Genomic DNA, 20,251 nt, shown 5'->3' on the forward strand with positions numbered 1-20,251 from the left:
AATCAAAACCCCAGGCCTGTACAATGTGAGTTCCAAATTTATACTGTCCTCAAATGTGCTTTTCCCAAACCAAGAAATTTAACTTAAAAACTGAAACTCCTGCGGTGGTGGCAGAAGCAAATGCGAAACCGCTGAGTAGGACCAGGGCACACAGCCCTCCTGCAAGGGTCAGGGAGAAAACCTGATAAGCTCACAATACATGGAGCAGAGCGAGCACAAGAGATGCCCAAATAAACAGGCAAATCCTGTGTGGCCGGCTCTCAGAGAAGTCCACACAGAATGCTTTGAGACCACAAAGGGGAGCTAAGAAACTAAGGAAAGGTCCGAGGAAATGTAAATAACTATTTTCAGAGCATTGCTGAGCTAGAGATTCAAAACAGAAATTACACTGGTTCCTCTCTCTGCTTTTTCACCCAGTGAAGGATTGATCCCGCGTGAATATTTTCTGGGGCCTTGGACCATCTGGTTTTTAATGTCTCAAGCAATGGGGTTTCTTCCACCACTTCCTTTGGAAAGTCTTTTTTTGTTGTTGTTGGGGCAAAAAAAAAAAAAAAAGGTTTAGATGTCAAAGGAGCTTGACAGTGTTTTTCAAAGTCTTTTTTCTTGTTAACTGTTTGTTAAATCCTTCTATGAAATGAATATGCTATAATCTGGACTCTTCCAAATATACCAAGAGTTACCCAACCTGAACATTTTTTTAATAAACTCCCTTACCTTGATCACTTCATCTTCAGAATGCTCCTAAGTGGTTCGGAACCACATTTTGTTCACCGGGTACCATATTTCAGATAGATCATCTATTGGCATAGACGACTTTGATCGTTGTTTCTTATCAGTCTCTCCTCAGTTTCTGATAACTTTTTCAAAACTTTGTCTTACTGAATATTTTATACTACAACTTAACAAACTGAGTTTTATTGGTCAATACTGTATCCCCGGTGCCTCAAACAGTGTCTGAAATATAATAACTGCCTAATAAATACTTATTGCATGAATAATTGATAATAATTTGTTGCAGGCAATGTGGATGGAGCTAGCGAGTATTCTGCTAAGCAAATAAGTCAGAGAAAGACAAATACCATATGATTTCACTCATATGTGGAAGTTAAGAAAGAAAGCAAACAGTCATAGGGAAGAAAAAGAGAGACAGACAAACCAAGAAACTGACTCTTAACCAGGGAACAAAGTGATGGCTGTCAGAGGGGAGGTGGGGGGGCGGGGACGGCTTAAACAGGTGATGGGATGAAGGGGTGCACCTGTGATGATGAGCACCAGATGTTGTATGGAAGTGTTGAATCGCTATATTGTATACCTGAAACTCATAGTACACTGTATGTTAACTGGAATTTAAGTAAAAACTTAAAAAAAAAAAAGTCTGTTGCATGAATAATCAATAGTTGAATTGCTCACATAAAAATTAGGCATTTTTCTTTTCTTTGTCTCATTTCATTTCATGTTTCATGTTCTTCACTGTTCCTTTTCAGTTCATTTATTAGAATTTATGGGATGGCTCAGTCAGTTAAGTGTATGACTTCAGTTCGGGTTATGATCTCGCGGTCCGTTAGTTCAAGCCACACATCGGGCTCTGTGCTGACAGCTCAGAGCCTGGAGCCTGCTTCAGATTCTGTGTCTCCCTCTCTCCCTGCCCCTTCCCTGCTCGCACTCTGTCTCTCTCTCTCTAAAATAAACAATTTTTAATAAAAAAAAAGGATTTTAAATGATTACTTCTGAATACCTTTAAATTAATGCTGGACTCTCAGGAAATATTAAATAAACAACTAAAAGACTCAAAACTCACATATTTAAACATGTCTAGACAGATATATAAGTGTAAGAGATTGCCATCTCTTACACAATATGTAGAGATTATATTTTATTATGAATATGAATGACCTTCATCTTGACCTACCTAATCAAGCTAGGTTTCCAGGAAGAACTAAGATGTAAGGTAAGTTTTGAAAGAAAACACAGGCTGACCAGGGAAGTGAAATGAGGTTATCTGGTATATGAGAGCATATAACAGGCAATGTAAAATCAGGAGCAAGACATGTAAACAGTGGGCTGAGAAAAGGAGCTCGCTTAATTGAAGGAAAGGGTGTGGAGCAGAGAAGGGAAACAAAAGACTTAATGTAAACCATGGCTGGTACTAGGCATGAGCAAACTGGATCTTGACCACAGCCTTCCTCTTCTCTAGACCCTCCAAGACTCTTCCACACCCACCAAATCAAAGTCATGGCTTGAAAGATAATCTCTAAACACTTTCCCTCACACAACTATCTAATCACGGATTCTTTGTTTCACACTCCTTTATGGTGCTTATGCAACCTCCCATAGCTGAGTTTAGTTTTAAACATGAAGCTCCTCGTTTTCTTACTGGTTACACGAAACCCTGATTTTTGTCCTTGCAGATGTCAGCTTTTAAAAGTCATAGTTACGATCCCGTGTTCTTTAGACCTACTTTACCTGTGGTCTTTAATGAATGAGTGGGAGCAAGGGAGAATGTCATTTCCTGGGAAATGTCTTGTTTGAGATGACTAACCTACCAGAGGGAAATGGGAAGTCAAGCCCTGTTGGGTCCTGTTGCTCACAGTGGATGATCTATCTTTAATGGGGCAAAAGATTGATGATATTAGAGATTTTCATCACTCCATGTATTACATTTCACAAATTTATTTATTTGAGACTATGCTCCCTGGAACAGTAATGTTAGACTTTAATGAGGTTTTGGGAGATCGGCCATACTTCAATAAACCACTGATCATATACTGGTTAGTACAACCACTCTTTTAAGATTCCGTAGTGATTGGTGTTATTAGGAAAATAATTATCACGGAGAGAAAAGGAGTTTCTCTTAACTAACAGACCCTTCTAACTGAAGACTTTATTATTATATTTCAGACTTCTTATGAGGAGAGCACTTATCTAAGTATTGTTTGAGGGAATGCCCAGAAATATAAGGTTCGATCCCTGCCCTCAGGAAGCTTGTGTGTATAATAATATATCAATAATATAATATATTAATGTAATCAATAAAGACAGGTTGTAAAGATCCACCCATTTGTTTGCTGAATAAATAATGACATGAAAAGTAATAGAAGATTTACGGAATGGTGGATAACATAAAAAAACGCCACTAAGCTGTGTGTGATTCATATTCGAACACAGGGGGCTGCAGAAGTGAAGAAAAGCAGCGGCAACTTAAGGCTGGAAGGGGCATAAGAGGCTTTCTGGGGAGATGGGACTTGATCTGGGCCTGAGAAATCAGGAAAATCTGGTTAGGAACTGAACTAGAAGGAGAGCATCCCATACAGATGGATATGTATGAAAAAAAAATGTCCAGAAAAGTAAAGGGTGTCTAAGGGAGAATGAAGAATCAGCCAGTCTGTTGGAGAGCTGGTGCAGTGTAATAGACACTGGGCAGGAATGTAAAGTTTCTGACAGCCCGTGGAAGGCCTCTGAATGTCCTTTGGGAAGTGGAGAGCTATCCAACATTCTGTAGCAATAGAAGATATGACTTACGAAACTTCGGGATTTTATTTTTCTTGAAAATACTCTCCCTAGTAAATGAAAAATTCAAAACTTATAAAGGAGGCTTTAAGTTCTTTTATATATGCTGTCTCCTAGCATCAGCTAAGACATTCTTGATAAAGGTGTCAATGCCCAGAAGGGTAGAGAACATGGTAATAATATATTTAGTACTACGTCGTAATACTATGCTGTTTAGTGTTATACCATTCTAGACTTTAAAATACTGTGCTGTGCCCCATGAATATAGAGAATTTTCAAGGGCTGTTTACTTGTTTCTAATGGGCATCCACTCTACATCTTGTGGCTAATGAGGTTTATATTAGAAAATATGACAGATTTGATTATGGACTGGGTGGATGGAAAAATGAAAAAAAAAAAAATCAACCAAAAGTGTTATCTTCTGCTAGTTGAGTGAATTTTTGTCCTTTAAGTACTTCACCAATTCAACATATTGATTTAAGACAAGGCACCTGGTGCTATGTAGGTGATGAAGGCACTGGGACGAAGCACAGGGCTGGAGTAAGGAGTGGGTAGGAGTTCAGTCCGTCTGGATAAAGGGTCTGAGAAGTGGGAATGGGAGTGGAAGGGTAGATGTTAAGTCACATCATGGAAGGGCCAGTGAGCTTGGCCTTGATCCCCTAAGCAGTGAAGACCCACAAAGGTTACTGAGCAAGGGTAACTTTGACCATGTCATGTTTCAGGAAGATCAATCTGTTGGCAGTGCGTAGAACAGATCATCAAGTCGATCGGTGAGGCAGACATACACGTAGGAAGTGGGGAGAGCACTTAGGAGCTCTGATAATGACTCAGGTTGAGGAACTGTTGTGAGTGGAGGACTGGAGATGATGACTGATGCTTTGGAGGCAGACTCAGTAGCAACTGGCAACTGACTGGATTAGGGGAGTGGGGATCAAGGAAGGAATCAAGGATGGTTCTGAGTTTTGTTTTATTTTTTTAAAACCTGCATGACTCTTTATGTTGTTAATAGAAATAGAAAAGAAAGGGAAAAGAGCAGTATTAATAAGGCAGACGACGAATTTGATCTTAGATAGAAGTTTGACATAATGGCCAAAAGTCACTTGAAATACGAGGCCAAAGCTCAGAGGAGAGGTCAGACGTGAAGATGAGATGTGGTTGGTGCATCATCCTTTCTGGTGTCTCTGGTACATGTGTGCTAGTAAGTGCTTACTTGATAGCTAAGGACAAAGTGACTCACATGTTTCTGCTGAGAGGCAGTATAGTTACTGGCTAAGAGTCACAATGCCTAGGTTCAAGTCCTAATTCCACCACTTGGTTTCCTTACCTATAAAATAGAGGCAGTAATAAGACCTAGGCCATAAAGTATTTATAGTTAGCAAATGAGATAATACTCAGGAAAGTATCTGGAACATACTAAGAGTTAACTGTTACTGTTAAAATTATCATACCACCTTTTAATTCTTTTGATGTACTAGCTACTCAGTGAAAACATTTTATTTTGCTCTAAATGTTTAGATGTCAGTCTAGATGATTTACTTTGCCTACCTCTTCAATCCCATTCTAACCTCTGAGTGGCTACCCGTGGTTCTCCTCGAACACCTCAGCATTCTCCAGCCTCAGGGCCTTTGCACTTGATGTTCCCTGTGCCTAGAAGGTGCTCCGTTTGACTTTCCGCATTTAACAAGAAGTTCCAGTTTAAACATCACCTCTTCCTTTTTTTAACGTTTATTTATTTTTGAGGGCATGCATGAGTGCGGTAGGGACACAGAGAGGGAAAGAATCCCAAGCAGGCTCCACTGACAGCACAGAGTCTGAAGTGGGTTTCGAACTCATGAACTGTGAGAACATGACCTGAGCTGAAACCAAGAGTTGGATGTTCAACCGACTGAGCCATCCAGGCACCTCGAAATGCCATCTCTTCCTTGACCACAGTCTATAAAACAGTTACTCCTTCCATATCATCCTCTGATCTTCATAGCATTTACTACAATCCACCGTTATCTTAATAGAGACAGTCTGCCTTTTTTATGCCTAAACCACCCCCCTCCCACAGCTAGAATAGAACCTGATATGGAATGGGCTTTCAATAAATATTTGTTGAATCTATTAATCGGATGCATAATAATATGGATATGTAATGAGAAGACAAAGTACAAGTGAAAAGCTCCACTATTAAAGAAATAATGGAGAAATAGAAAAGCAATCAGCAAACACAGTGCTGAGATGCTTATGTATAAATATTACATATAGCAAGAAAACAGGATGGCAAAAGCCAAAGGAGGAGAGAGTTTCAAGGAGAAAGGGGTGGTCAGCAAAATACAATTTCTGGAGGTGAATTTGAGGACAGAAACTAATGACTAATGACTAAACTAATGGGAGAGTGCTGGTGACTTTAAGGGAGCTGTTTTGGTTAAGAGATAATACAAAATCATGGGGCGCCTGGGTGGTTCAGTCAGTTCAGGTGGTTCAGCATCCAACTCTTGGTTTCGGCTCAGGTCATAATCCCAGGGTCGTGGGATCAAGTCCCTGGTCGGGCTCTGCACTGGGTGTGGAGCCTGCTTAAGATTCTCTCTCTCTCTCTCTCTCTCTCTCTCTCTCTCTCCATCTCCCTCTCCCTCTCTGTCTCTGTCTCCCTCCCTCTCTCTCTCTCTCTCAAATTAAAAAAAAAAAAAGAATACAAAATCAAACTGCCAGGGATTAAAGGGTGAGCAGGTAAGGAAACAATGGCTCTCCCATGAATTTTTATGCTAAAGAGAAACAGAGTTAGATTGTATCTCCTTGCACCAGGATCTGGAATATGGAAAATGGCCAAGATAAGGAGCCAGGAGGTTTGGGATCAGGTTCCAAAGAGACCTCCCCAAAGCCCCTCTGCATCCAAATTTCCTTATTTGTCTATGAGAAGAACTGTCTGCCCCATCTCAACTCCTGCGTTAAGAAACAAAGAGGCTAACAGAGACATAGGTATAAGAAGAAGACATAGGTATAAGACACACGTATAACCATAAGACATAGGTATATGTTACTTCTTTGTAAAAATTCTAAATAAGTTCTAATGAAGAGGGGCAAATCTATAGAAGAATGTAATCAAAATAAAATTTCACTTGAGCTTAAGTTAGACTGGATTCTTTTCCCATGTTGTTTGAAGGCTTGCATTTACTCAACTGCAGCACGTGCTGAGGCCAGATAGAAAGAGAGCTTATATTTATCACTGACATTTTGTTGAACTTGTCCATTCGTATTCATCATTGCTTTAAAGTAAGCAGCTGAGTACTCTTAGGAAGTTGATATTCCCAACTGACCTATCTGCAAAAAGAGCGAAGCCTGATGCTCTCTTGCTTGTGCCTGTAGCTACAGATGTGTGTGTTCATGCAGGTATATGGATGTGTGTGTATTTTTTTTTCCCCCGGGACCTAAAAAAGCAAATAAATTTTTGTGAAGCTACTAAAAACTTTATCATATGCTATCTTCTGAAAGCATGGAAGAATTAAAAACAAAAGCTGATCTGTTTATATTCTACTTGGGAAGTGAATCATATCTGCAGAAGGAAGGCTCCAGTTAAAAACGGTGAAACAAAGGGAATTAGAAGCTGTATCTTGAAGCTAACCCTTGAGATTTCTTGGGGCTAAAAGATAAAGTACTCAGTTCTGTATAGATATAAAACCTACAATGTGAATATTTCCCCTTCTGGCACAGTTTTAGGGTTCTTCATCTAAGATTCACAGAAAAATCTTAATGGCCCAGGCTCATGAGTGTAATTTTTCTTCTTGCTTTATAAATGTCAGCATTTTAGTCTGATTAGAGTGGCTGACATTTGCTTACCTTCTAGTTCAAAACTTTAAACAGTCTGATTCTCCTAATGATTATATTATTAGAATAGTGCATTCTGATAATTATTCTAATGGTTCCCTAGGCAATGGAAACATAAATATGTGAGCTTAAATTTTAGGATCTGGTGACTAAATAATCCAAACCACCAATAACGTACAATGAGTCTATTTGGTTCTTTGAGAGAGAAATCTGGTCTTTTTTTCATAGGGTCCTTTTCACTTAGAGTTTTTATTCCTTCTTCTGTCTCTTTAATCATTTCATTTATTTTACAGCCCTTTTTCATCTTTTTCTTTAACAGGTCTCTCAGCTCTAGCTCATTAGGGATTAATTCTCTCATGTGTTTTATTCACCACCATATTCCTCTAAATAGAGTTTAAGGCCCATGCCACAAGTTTTTATTTGTACTATTTCCATTGTCTCTCACAACTACATATTTTGCGATTTCCACTGTGATTTCCTCTTCTAACTCATGGGCTATTCAGAAGTTTATCTTTCAGCCTCCAAACACAGGGGCCTGGGTATTTTCAACTACCTTCTTAGTGTTGGTTTCTAGTTAAATTTCATGGCAGTTAAAGAACGCAGTCTGTATAATACAGATTCATAGAAACTTGCTGAGATTTTTATTGTGAACTCATATATAGTCAATTTCCATAACTATTCTATGTGTACTAAATATCTTTTTAGATAGATTAGACTGTTTATCAATCTTTCTTGGTTTACATCTTTCCTACAATTACTAATATTTTGCCTCCTTGATCTACCAGTTACTAAAAGTGGTATGTAAAAATCTCACACTATAATTGAAGATTTATCAAATTTGTCTTCTAAGTTTTTGATTATGCAGTTAAGTGCATTTAAGCTGTATCCTACTTTTTACCATTATTATGCAGGGTCATTCTCTAGTCCTATTATTGCTTTATATCCTAAATTTTACACTGTCTAGTGTTTAACGTGAATAGTAGCTTTGTTTGAATATGATTGCCTGGTTTATTTATTTCCATTCTCTTATTTGGAAAATTTCTATGTGGTTTCATTTCAGAAATAGCTCCTCTAAGTTGCTAGATTAAAAGAAAAAAAATCCAGCATGATAATTTGTCGTTATATTAAGTTAACCAAGTTCTACTTATTGTAATTACTTTTATATTTGGACTTATTTATTTTTACCATATTTTCCCTTTGCTCTCTTTTTCCTGCCTTCTTTTGGATTTAATTTTTTTTCCCTATGATCATATTTTATTTCCCCTCTGCTGCTGTGGGAATCCCAAGATTGCATTCCCATTTCTTTAGTACTTACTTGGAAATTTTAACACACATTTCCTAACAAAGACTACGGTTACTCAGTGTTTCTCTCCTCTGTCCTCCTGCACAACACTTAGCATGCTTTCACCACCTCACATCTCCCTCTTGCCCCAGCTAAATTTTTTTAAATGATTATTTATTCATATTGAGAGGGGGGGGGCAGAGATGGGGAGCAGAGAGAGGGAGAGACAGAGTATCTCAAGCAAGCTCCGCACAGTCAACACAGAGCCCTGTGCAGGCCTCCAACTCATGAACCCTGAGATCATGACTGAACCAAAATCAAAAGTCGAAGAAGCTTAACTGACTGAGCTACCCAGGCACCCCAGAAAGGGTCTTACTTTAAAAATGTATATGCATTTGTATGTTTGTAAGTGGGGGAAAAAAAAGACAAAAGATTCATATCAAAATTAATGTTGACATAGGGTAGAGGGTGAATGACTTCCACTTTGTTTTGTGCACATTGGCAATATTTAAGGTTTTCCCAGTAAGCATGTACTGTTGGAAAATTAAGATTTACAAGCTACGACTCGGCAATACCAAAAAGGAAATGAAGAGAGAATAAGGAAGAAGCGCCTGGTGTGGCTTGCCGTGAAGCACACTCGGGTGAGCCCGTCCTCACGATCCCTGGGGGCTGACACACTGCCTCCCTGTCCACCTCCAGGGACACAGACTGTCTTCCCGCCAACTCAAGCCCATGAACCTCTGCAAAGTCCAGCTCCAAGAAGGGAGAAGAGAGAGAAGTCCCATAGGAGTCACATTTCAGGCGGCCCTGGAATTGCGTGGCCCTGCATTCTCCCAGGATGCCTGACTCCCTTTCAGAAGACCCAAACCTCACACACTGGTCTCATTTCAGCTGCAAAAGAGCCACTGTATCGGAATATTATAAGCCAAGTGTTTATATAAGAAAGACACATATATACAGTATCAAAAAAGACTCTCCCTTCACAGATTATGCTCATGAAAATAGAGAAAAGGCTTCCCTCCTTTCTTATCTTTCCTGGTTTTCTCGTTATTCTACAGCCGACAGAAAATTCAATCCCTTGAAGAAAGAGTAACAGACAGTCCGTCTTGTCCTTTGTAATTGAGAACGGCTGTACGAAATCCTAGTTTTCTATATGTAAGAAAACTTATGTTGTGGCCATAAAAACAAGCTCTTATATGGAGCATGGGTATGGGTTTCTGTCACTCAAGAGATACAGGTAAGAAGGCGATAAACCAAAAGCTGTTTATTACACGTGTGTGCTGGTGCTGGGGGGTTTTCAACCTTAACACTATTGCTATTTCGGGCCAGGTAACTGCCTGTTGGGGCGGCTGTCCTGTGCACCGCACATTAGCAGCAACCCTGGCCTCTCCCCACTAGATGCTTGTAACACACACACACACACACACACACACACACACACACCAGTTGTGATGGCCAAAAATGCCTCCAAGCACGACATCATTACACGTACCCCGAGGGCCAAAATTTCTGGTGGCTGAGGACCGCTGATGTAGCTCCAAGTTGCAAAAATGGGTGAGTTTTTCTTTCTACCAATAGACACACTTGTTTTGCATGCATACAGGTATTCAGGTTTTAATATGTGTTAAAGCATCTCGTGTAATGAATCCGTTTGTGATGCCGACAGCAAGGTGGAGAAAAAGCTACGTGACAGTCCCAACTGTATTCCACCAGCATCATATCGTATTACGGAACAGGCAACACAAATAACACTAAAGTCACATTTATATTCAGCAAGGATCAAAATATAAACCTTTAAAAGTGTGCAGTGACTCTAGTTTACGGATGTTTTCCCTACCTTCTGTAGCTGCAGGTAACCGTCTTAGTAGAGTCCAGAGCTGAAACCACCCAAAAAATGGACACTTATCTGGTCGCTACTTGGGAAGAAGTATTTATCGTACCAGGTATTAGGATACTGTATCACTGCACTTAATAACTTTACAATTCGGTCCCATGGCTTGAGAAAAAAGAACACCAACAATAGTAAAATCCTGAATATATTGTGGTTCTGTGAAAAGGCAACTGGCATCCTGCCACTGCATTCCAAAGGAGGAATGAGAAAAATTCTTGGGTGAAACCAAGACCTACCATCATGGTGATGTTAATACCAGAGACTCCAGCCTCCCCTATAATCTCGATATTAACTTCGTAATATGAGTGGTAACGATTCAGCAGGAAAGCAAAGCTACAATGTATTTTGGGCGGGGGTTGGGACCACTTACTGATTAACTTGGCATTCGTCTCTCCTTGACAGAGACTGCTTCAAATTCAAGTAACCAAACACTGTTCTTTTTTTATGTATCCATAATAGTTTGAAAAAAAAAATGTATAGCTGCATTTTACTTTATATTCCATTTTAGATTCAGACATTGGAATGGCTACAGTTTAAATGTATTTGAATGACCAAAGGATAAAAAACATCCTTTGTTTCTGGCTCAGAAGAGTTCAATCTGTCATTACAAAAAAAATGAATTAACACTTAAAAAATAGGTTAATGGAATTAGAAATTTATCTTCCTGTTTTATGTTGCCCTCCCTCTTCCAGTCCACTTCCCAGAAGAATTTCAAATGCAATTCCCCTGTAGCTGTAGAGCTATAGATTTCAGAGTCTAATGGGCAGTTACTGTTCTTGTTAACTGGGCTGATTCTATTCAGTCTATATCATTAGAAAGTATTAATTGTTGTCACTACACAATTTCCTGACATTAAGGGGGGGTGGATATCAAGTGACGCAGTAACTAGTAAAGAAGAGCAGGCTGTGCCCATCTCTGCAGTAATCTCACAAGCATTGTTTTCCTCTTTCAAGATTCAAAACTCAAATAAAAACGATTCTTCTATATTTCTAATGAAAACAACGAGCACTGGGGCGCCTGGTGGCTTAGTCGGTTAAGCGTCCAACTTCAGCTCAGGTCATGATCTCACGGTTCGTGGGTTCGAGCCCTGCATCGGGCTCTGTGCTGACAGCTCAGATCCTGAAGCCTACCTTGGATTCTGTGTCTCCCTCTCTCTGCCCCTCCCCTGCTCACTCTCTGTCTCTCTCTCAAAATAAAATACATTTAAAAAAGTTAAAAAAAAAAAGAAAGAAAGAAAGAAAGAAAACAACGAGCACTGACTTCTGAAATCCGTGCTAAGCCAAATGAACTCCTTACTGTGGGTTATGAAACAGTTTAACACGCTTTGATCAATATATTAGCTGTGCAAACACTAATTTGCTACAGTAATACCACAATTTAGCAAACCTGACCAGCCTAGGCTAAGGTGTATGAAGCCATAAAAGATGTCAAAGCCATTAGTGTATTTGAAGGAAAGCCAGATGGATTGACTACTCCCCAGAAATGGCACTCTTTCAACTCTTCTGTACATATGCATAAATACCCTAAACACAAAGAAATCTTACAAATGTATTCTTATTCTTTTGTGAAGTTACTTAAAAATTAATGAACAAGAAATGAAAGAGGAGCTCCTGTAATAAAGTTAGAAGATTCTCACTGAAAAACAATTACAAGGAAGCCATTTATACTCCCAGAGAATCAAAAGTTTTTCAAGGGATATTTCGCAATATGTTTTTTTTTTTAAACACTGTTTTCTTCTTATCATTAAGGCTTAAACACTGCAGGTTTACTTACATTTAAAAAATATATGTTTTTTAGAGTGAGAGCTCTAGGTTCTTAGGAAAAGAAGCTCGCGACTTAAAGTAACATGTTGAAGACTTAGATTTTTCTTCACATTTGTACGCTTCATCTTTCAACAAAGGGGATTAGTTTTCAACTATATGTAATGGACAGAAAGTTGTGTTGAAACGGTAGTAGGAATTAATTCTTGGAATTTAACCAGCCAGGCTTCAGAGATACATAGTTGTTTGTACAGAACTGGAAAAATACCAACATGTTGTGAATGTGTTCACTGCTCCTCTACCGTTCTCACCGTCCTCTCCAAATTATATTCATATATCACATGGAGGGGGAAGCAACTACTTCCATGTTTATCCTGAATGAGAGACGCTTTTGTTTATTTTATTTATTTATTTTTTAAATGTTTTATTTATTTCTGCAAGAGAGAGAGAGACAGCGTGAGCAGGGCAGGGTCAGAGAGAGGAAGACACAGAATCTGAAACAGCCTCCAGGCTCTGAGCTGTCAGCACAGAGCCCGACACGGGGCTCAAACCCACAAACCATGAGATCATGACCTGAGCCCAAGTTGGATGCTTAACTGACTGAGCCACCCAGGTGCCACGAGACCCTTTTTTTTAAAGAAAGAAAAGTGACTTTCTAGTTTTAGATAGTTAAAAAAAAAAAAAAAAAAAGCTCTCACACTCGGAGAGACAACTTGAAGACTTTCACTAGGAAAAATCCCCTCTGGAGCAGCTGGCTCCGACTCGACAGGCCTGCACCGCGCGGATGCTGAAGCAGCTCTCGGGTACACTAGGGAAGCAAGAAGTAGACAATCCACAGCCGCCTCCGCCCCCGTCCTTCCCAGGGGCACTGTTGCGGGCTCGGCCGAGCTCAATCACTTTGTACAGCAACTGGGATCCCAGGCAGGGGAAGGAATCCCAGAGCAGCTTAGATTTCTTCCAGCACCTCAGCAAGAAGTCAGACTCCTTAAAGAGTAACGGGCATTTCCAACAACTATGTGGCCCTAGGCCAAAAAAAGAACAGACAAAGTAGAATATCTGCAGTGAGAGAAAGTACAAGATGTTTCATATTTTTAAGATTTCAAGCCATTTAAAGGAGATCTTCCTTGGACCTTGGTTATGAAGAGGGCTATGGATAATCGCGATCTTAAGTCCTGACCAGCGTTTCTTAGGGGGTGGGGAGAAGGGAGAGTGGAGAGAGGATAGTCAAGTTGAAGAAACACAGAACTTAACTAACAGACAACTCAACCACTATAATGTAACCCATTCATTGCAGGGTTTTAAAGGAATATAGTGTGTATGACAGTAATACAATGTTCAAGGGCACTACGTGCTTCCACTTTACATAAGTATACATTCTCACAAGCTCTTTCCAACTTTTTAAAACTCAAATAACTGTATTAAGGATATGGTGTGACTCAAAACAAGCAGCCAGAAAACATTCTTCCCTACTTGAGGATAACTAATGCTATGGCCGATGCCTCTTCCCTGGGATAAATCAGAAAGGAAAAGGCTATAAACATATAGTTCCATTAAAATAATAAAAATGTCCAGATTACTATTCCCCACAAAATTATGCTTTTAGACTAATCATCTTCCACGGGTAGTAAAAAACAATATGTAGATGCATATTTGAGTCGTTTTTGTAGTACTTGAATTTATAATACCATTACAATCATTAGTTCTTACTTGATCAGAAAACTCTTCTTATATCCTCTTATAAGCACTTGTAAGCATTTACTGGATACAATAATGAAAACAGTAACGACAATGTTACAATTTATTGTGTGCTTGTCATGCTTCAAGCACAGTGCTGAGAGTTTCAGACACATCACCTCACTCCAATCGCTGTGATATTAGCCCCACTTTATTGACGAAGAAAAAAGGGATTTTATAGATGAAGATGAAGAATTATAGATGAAGGAGAAGACAATGGTTAAGGTCACTAAGCTAGTAAATGGAACAGCCGGATTTAAACTTTGACTCTGAGGTGCATGTGCTAGTTATTACTATGTTCCATTGACATCACTGAAAATGATATTTGCACATTAACTTGGAACACTTTATGCATTTTTTAAATCAATTTTAAGGGTTTATACTATGTCGTCAACTCATTCTATTCAGAGGAAAACAACTTCTCTGCATGAGATGTTGGTTAAATCTCGCTTACATTGTCCATAATCCCTTTTTCTTCTCTATTAATTTTTTAATAGGCAGGAAAAAAACTCATTTCAACCTACAGTATTAGTAACACAGTGATTCCCTGAATGTGTTCCTACTCCAGGTACCCTAAGTTCCAGATGCCTATCTTTCTGTTTTCTGCTTAGCCCTTAAAACTACAAGTCAAACAGCCAAGAGATAATGAATTTTATTTTATGGAAGAGAGACTGAGACATATAAACACGAAACAATGCCCGAGAATGCAGAATAAGAAAACCTACTCATATCGATGATGAAATAGCAAGCAAGAAAATTTCAAGTCTCAAAGGCCTTTGTTGATAGTTCAACAATATTTCTCCAAGACAATGCAACCCGCCATAGCAAAGAGGAATAGATGAGGCAGAAGCTATTGACATATGGGGTGTGCATAGAACTTCTGGTTAATGGAAGTTCCAAGATACATAAATAAAAAAATGATGTGTGAGTTGGTGGAAAAAACTGTAAGGCAAGTCGATTTTTTAATTAAAAAATTATGTAGCATAAACAATGCTAATGAGCCAAAAGCCCCACAGGATTAGGACCGTTGTTGCTTTGTTTTAACATTCCACTCGCGTGCCGTGAGTGTACATCCACGCACTTGAAATACCTCAAGCAGAACCTTTTACATAAAATTGAGCTTTGAGGATATTCTTTGCCCTTGTTTTTAATAGCTCACCATGTTCTACTCCAGTTGTCCGCTTGATGACATATGACATTAGGGAAAAGGAAAAAAAGAAAAAGAAGAAGAAAAAGCCCTAAAATCCTTACACGAATCACCAGATAATAAATACCTGGAAGTTCTTCATAAATTTCATCATCGAGTGGTTGGCTGCCTGCTGGCGGACTGCTGGTTGGCAGAGGATGGTCCACGTCATCATATAATTCCCCTCTTTCATCATCATCTTCAAGAATAACATCAGATCCCATGTCTGAAAAATACGGTTCATCGGGCAAATTTTTTACGAACGCAAAAGCGGTTTTCCAAACCTTTGTTTCTAAACTGACGCAGCCCTGCAGAGTGACAATATTATCACATGCTATATCCTTAACTTAGAACATTGTTAAAAAAATTGATTATTACCCAAATGTGTGAATTGCGAAGTGCCAGCTGGTGCTCAGAGAAAAAACACTTCTACAGCTCTGACGTTCCCTTGGTCATCCTCAAAGATGTCAATGACCTTTTATAGCTGACAATCCAAATTCCCTAGTTACTCAGTATTTAAAGACTGCAAGGACTCTATCAATGATCGCTCTTACCTCGTAGGACAAATTTCAGCTGCTGTACCCATTCCTCCGCATCTTTGGGAGACGCTGCTGTGAACTAATAACAAATACACAAATGTAAGAAAAATCGCCACCATGGAAATGCGAAAGGGATGTCACATTCTTATCACTTTCTTAAGACCATTAGGAATTCTTTTCATGTCCTGTACTACTTTTCTTGCAAGGATGCTTCTTATAATGTACAGTTAATTTTGACAAATTTACGTAATTGAAGCAGAGGATGATGGATTTGAAACTCGGATCAGCAGCTGGCAGCTGTGCAGGAAAAAACCCTGCTTCTCTTCATCAATGTCAAAGGCAGAACTGATGAACAAAATTTGCCCTTGACAATTAGAAGACACCCATGAATTTCTTTAGACTGCCGGGTACAGTTTTCTTAAAAATGTTCTTGTCAGATTCCAACACACTACCTGACAACTTAATTAACTGGCTTTCAACTGCAATCTCAGATATTTAAAACTTATTAAACATACATTCCATATTGATGTTAGCTGATAGCTCTTGAATCACAGGGCTGATATGTGCCTTTAACTTCATTTTCTCCCACAACCCTAAGCATAGAATATGTGTTAACGCTCCGATATTTTTCTTTTGATAATTTTACTCTTTCTGCTATGTAATTCTTTTAAGTAATCACACAGTTCTACTAAAATAGATATAAAATGCAATCTTTGAAGTAGCTGATAAATTACATATTCGCTTGCTCACTTTCAAGAAGGTATCACTTGAACTAATCTGAATTTTCTTAAAAAAAAATGTATTTCCTCTTATAGGAACATTCACTGTATAAAGATCAGTATTTTTTATTATTATTAACATGTCAGGGAGGGTTGTTTTAACAAAATGTTAATGTCTTTATAAATGAAATCAGAACCTTTTATCAACTTAATTTCAAAACAATACAAAAACTCCAACCTGATAGATCCGTTTATCAGGAGCAGAGATTTCAAAACAGCAATCCTTCTTTGCATCTTTCCTGAGAGTGTTATTCATTCTGACATTGTAGCCGTCTATTGCAAATTCACCTTTCTGCTGCTTGTCTGTTGAAGATAAAGCGAAAGTTAGGCTTTCCTTTACTGCAGTGAATATAAATGCCCAGTTGATTATCTTTTATTTAGATTTTCTTTGTCAATTCTTGGAAAGGGCTATTTTTTGTTCATGCTGTTTTCATAGTATTTAATGTTTAAATAATGTTCCTGGATACCACTTTTAATTCTAAAATTACAGAAGTATTGGGGATGGTTGGGTTTTAAAAGGCTATCTTAAGGAATGAGAGGAAGACGTCTGCCGATAGTCTTATTCAGAAGTATGGAAAAAGGATACTTATGTGTAGGGGAAATCCAAGAACTGGGACTCAGAACTTGCTGGGAAAACCCATTACAAATCCATGGCTCTCTCAAATTTATGAGCCAGTGGGAAAACCTGGAGTCGAAAACTCACTGGGCTTTTTTGCCACCATCCCTTCTCATTACCACCTTCCCCATCTCTGAAAAGCTCTAAATCACTGCTTTTCTTTTAAAAAATATCTCCTAAATTGGTACAAACTGAAAGTGTACAAACTGTCAATTTAAAAAGGAAAGCAAGGGGCACCTGGGTTGCTTGGTCAGTTAAGCATCCAACCCTTTATTTCAGCTCAGGTCACGATCATGGGATCAAGCCATGATTCACCACACTTAGCGTGGAGCCTACTGGGAATTCTCTGTCTCTTTCTGTCTGTCCCTCTCTCTCCTTCCCTCCCCTCTCCCTTTCCCCTGCTCACACTCTGTCTCTAAAATAAAAAAAGTAAACATAAAAAGAATTGATTTAAAAACATAAAATAAAAGGCAATGCAAAACAATACTAATAGTAAAAAGCTAAAGCATTTGGATGGAGAGGGAGGTAAAGCAACATGGAAGTATTAATTGCTGAAACAAAACCAAAACCAAAGAAAAGTAGGCTTCTTAGCCAGTCAGTGAAAGGGTAAACTAGTAAAGCGCGTCTGAATCCCACATGATGAAGATGCAAAAGAAAAGACAACTTGAGCTTTAGTCAGATATTACTTTAAAGACAAATAAATTAGGAATACAAGAAAAGATGTGATACTATGAAACTGAAATAAATTTAGTCTGCTCTCCTACTCACCCAGTTATACCATACCATTTTGGTAGAAAAGCTGTACAACTATATGTTTACTTCCTAGATTAACACACAATATTAAAATCATGAGTAAGGGCAACTGTCTCTCTTACTGAGCTCGGGGGAAATATAGAAATGCTTCCATATCATGGGGTGGAGGGCTCTCTCAGTTCTGTGCACCAATAAAATATTTATCTCCTTTTCTTAAATATACTAATTTAATGCCTGAAGTAACATACATTTTAAAGAAGTTATGAAGATCATATCTTGTTCAAAACATCAAATGAGGAAAAAAATCTGTGTTAGAAATTCTTGACTTAAATCTGGACATTCGAATCATATTAAGTCATAATTTACATCTCTTGCCATGATCTAAAAATTAGAAGTTTGCCTCATGGAAAAAGTCTACAATACACTCTGTGATGTTCAGGGGGAAAAAAATTAGGGCAGCATTTCTCATTTTAATAGGTTTCTATGACAAAATAAGTTCAGGAAATGCTGAACTAAAAAACATTGACCAGATTTTGTTAATCTGGGCTTTCTTGAGGCCCTTAATATATTTACATATTGACTGCATTTCCATGAGAGAGATCTAGTACACGGCCTTTCCCAAAATTATTTGTCCATGGAACCCTTTTTTCATAGAACATTTCATGGAACTGGTACTCCCAGGACATATTTTGCAAAATATATAACTAGAAAAATAATATTGGGGAAAAATTATTAAAATAGTAAATGGTTAAGCATTGTTGCTTAACCTTCAATCCTTAAAGAAGACTAAGTCACTCATTCACTCATTGAACAAATTTATACTGAGCTCTTAAAACAAGTGAGGGAGCATTACAGGTATGGTGAGACAAAATCTAGTAACACCTTACTAGACCTTTCTCACCTTCCCAGTGCAATACATACCCCCCCACACACACACACACCATACAAATTTAAGTGCTCTGGGAATATTTATTACTCAGTGACCCACTATACTAGCAAAAGATTTCATTTTTGTTACAAAAAAATGGAAGTAGTCAGAGGCCAAATATTAAAGCCCCACAGGGCAATTGTGACTGAGGTCTTTAAGCTTTGCAAGACAAAAAGGAACTTCAAAGACCTGATAAAAGAACGTGGCTTCCTTGCTGCACGAGGGCTCAAATGCTCTCATCACTTGGTCCATCCCATCTAAAGCCCATGCTTTCTATCTGTAATCTGGGTCTGAAAATCTTGGCAATGTAATATCAGTGGGGATGGAAATGTGTAAGGAGTGGTTTACATCTGGAAATGTAAAATCAGCACTACAAAGACTGAATTAGGAAGAGCTGCAAGGAGCAGGAAACTTCCTTGTGCTAGATTATCTAGAAATAAGACAACTAGGCAGCCAAATTAGGTGTTCTCTCCTTAGGCTAGCAGATCCATTTTAGACAAAACCCCCAGAAATATGGTATGGGGCTACATATCAGGTCTTCTGTTAGAATCTAAGAGGAGGACATAACCAACCTCTCTCTGATGAGATAAGCCAGAGAAAGGCCACGGATCCATCACAGAGGTAAGCACCTCAGATTACAGAGACAAGGATATATAACACCCAGAGAGAAGTAAAAGAGGAAAAGCAAACAAATTAACGCACATGCCAAAAAATATTATGTAATACAAAAACATAACATAGCATTCAAGATGTAAAAAGCAAGAGCACACAAGGAGAAACAGATATAAACTTTAAACTTTAAATTGTTCTGCATCTTTTACAAAGTAAAAAAAAAAAATCTAAGATGAAAGATGAAACAATGGACTATAAAGTAAAAAGAGAGATGGCGACACAGAAATTGGAATAGAGCTGGTAAAATAAGGGAAAAATATTGTATAAGGAAATGAAAAATGCAGCAGCAAAACAAATGATTTATTGAAGTGATAAAAAGTTGAAAATTTTGAACACTGTTGAAAAATCAGATCAGATATACCTAAAATTTTCTACCCCAGTAGGTAGGGAAAAAAAGAATAAGGAGGAAGAGAAACAAAAGAGGAAGATGATAGACATGGAAGACTAACAAAAATAAAATGTAAGAAAAAATGGAAGTTCCAGAAGAAGAGTAACAAATAACACAGAGCCAATAATCAAAGATATAACAGAAGAAAACCTCACTCAGCCGAAGAAAGACCTAAGTCTACAAAAAAAAAAAGTTGATGTTTTCTAACCAAGTAAAACTAATAAAAATAAACTAATACCTAGACCTATTCAGCTGACAGTTGAGTATTTGGGAATAAATAAGCATACAAGCACCCAAGTGAGGGTAAAGGTATGGGACCAGAAAGGCTGAAGAGAATAGAGGGAAATTCACAACTCTTTCTCAATAGCTTTTGCACATGCATGACCATAAAGTAGTCATATTTATAATT

General features: G+C 38.3%; 1 protein-coding gene across 2 annotated transcripts in view; it reads right to left on the reverse strand.

Moving 5' to 3' along the window:
- SKAP2 (src kinase associated phosphoprotein 2) overlaps window positions 1-20,251 on the reverse strand; it is a 175,358-nt gene that overhangs the window by 39,793 nt on the left and 115,314 nt on the right. For both annotated transcript variants that reach the window (XM_039229874.1, XM_039229873.1), the window contains exons 7-9: window positions 16,664-16,788; window positions 15,722-15,785; window positions 15,256-15,393 (exon numbers count right to left, since the gene is read on the reverse strand). In XM_039229874.1, coding sequence (XP_039085805.1) covers window positions 15,256-15,393; window positions 15,722-15,785; window positions 16,664-16,788 — 327 coding nt within the window. The remainder of the gene's footprint in view (window positions 1-15,255; window positions 15,394-15,721; window positions 15,786-16,663; window positions 16,789-20,251) is intronic.

Source organism: Hyaena hyaena, unplaced genomic scaffold, assembly GCF_003009895.1.
Source record: "Hyaena hyaena isolate Hyena2069 unplaced genomic scaffold, ASM300989v1 scaffold_40, whole genome shotgun sequence".
Classification (NCBI taxonomy): domain Eukaryota; kingdom Metazoa; phylum Chordata; class Mammalia; order Carnivora; family Hyaenidae; genus Hyaena; species Hyaena hyaena.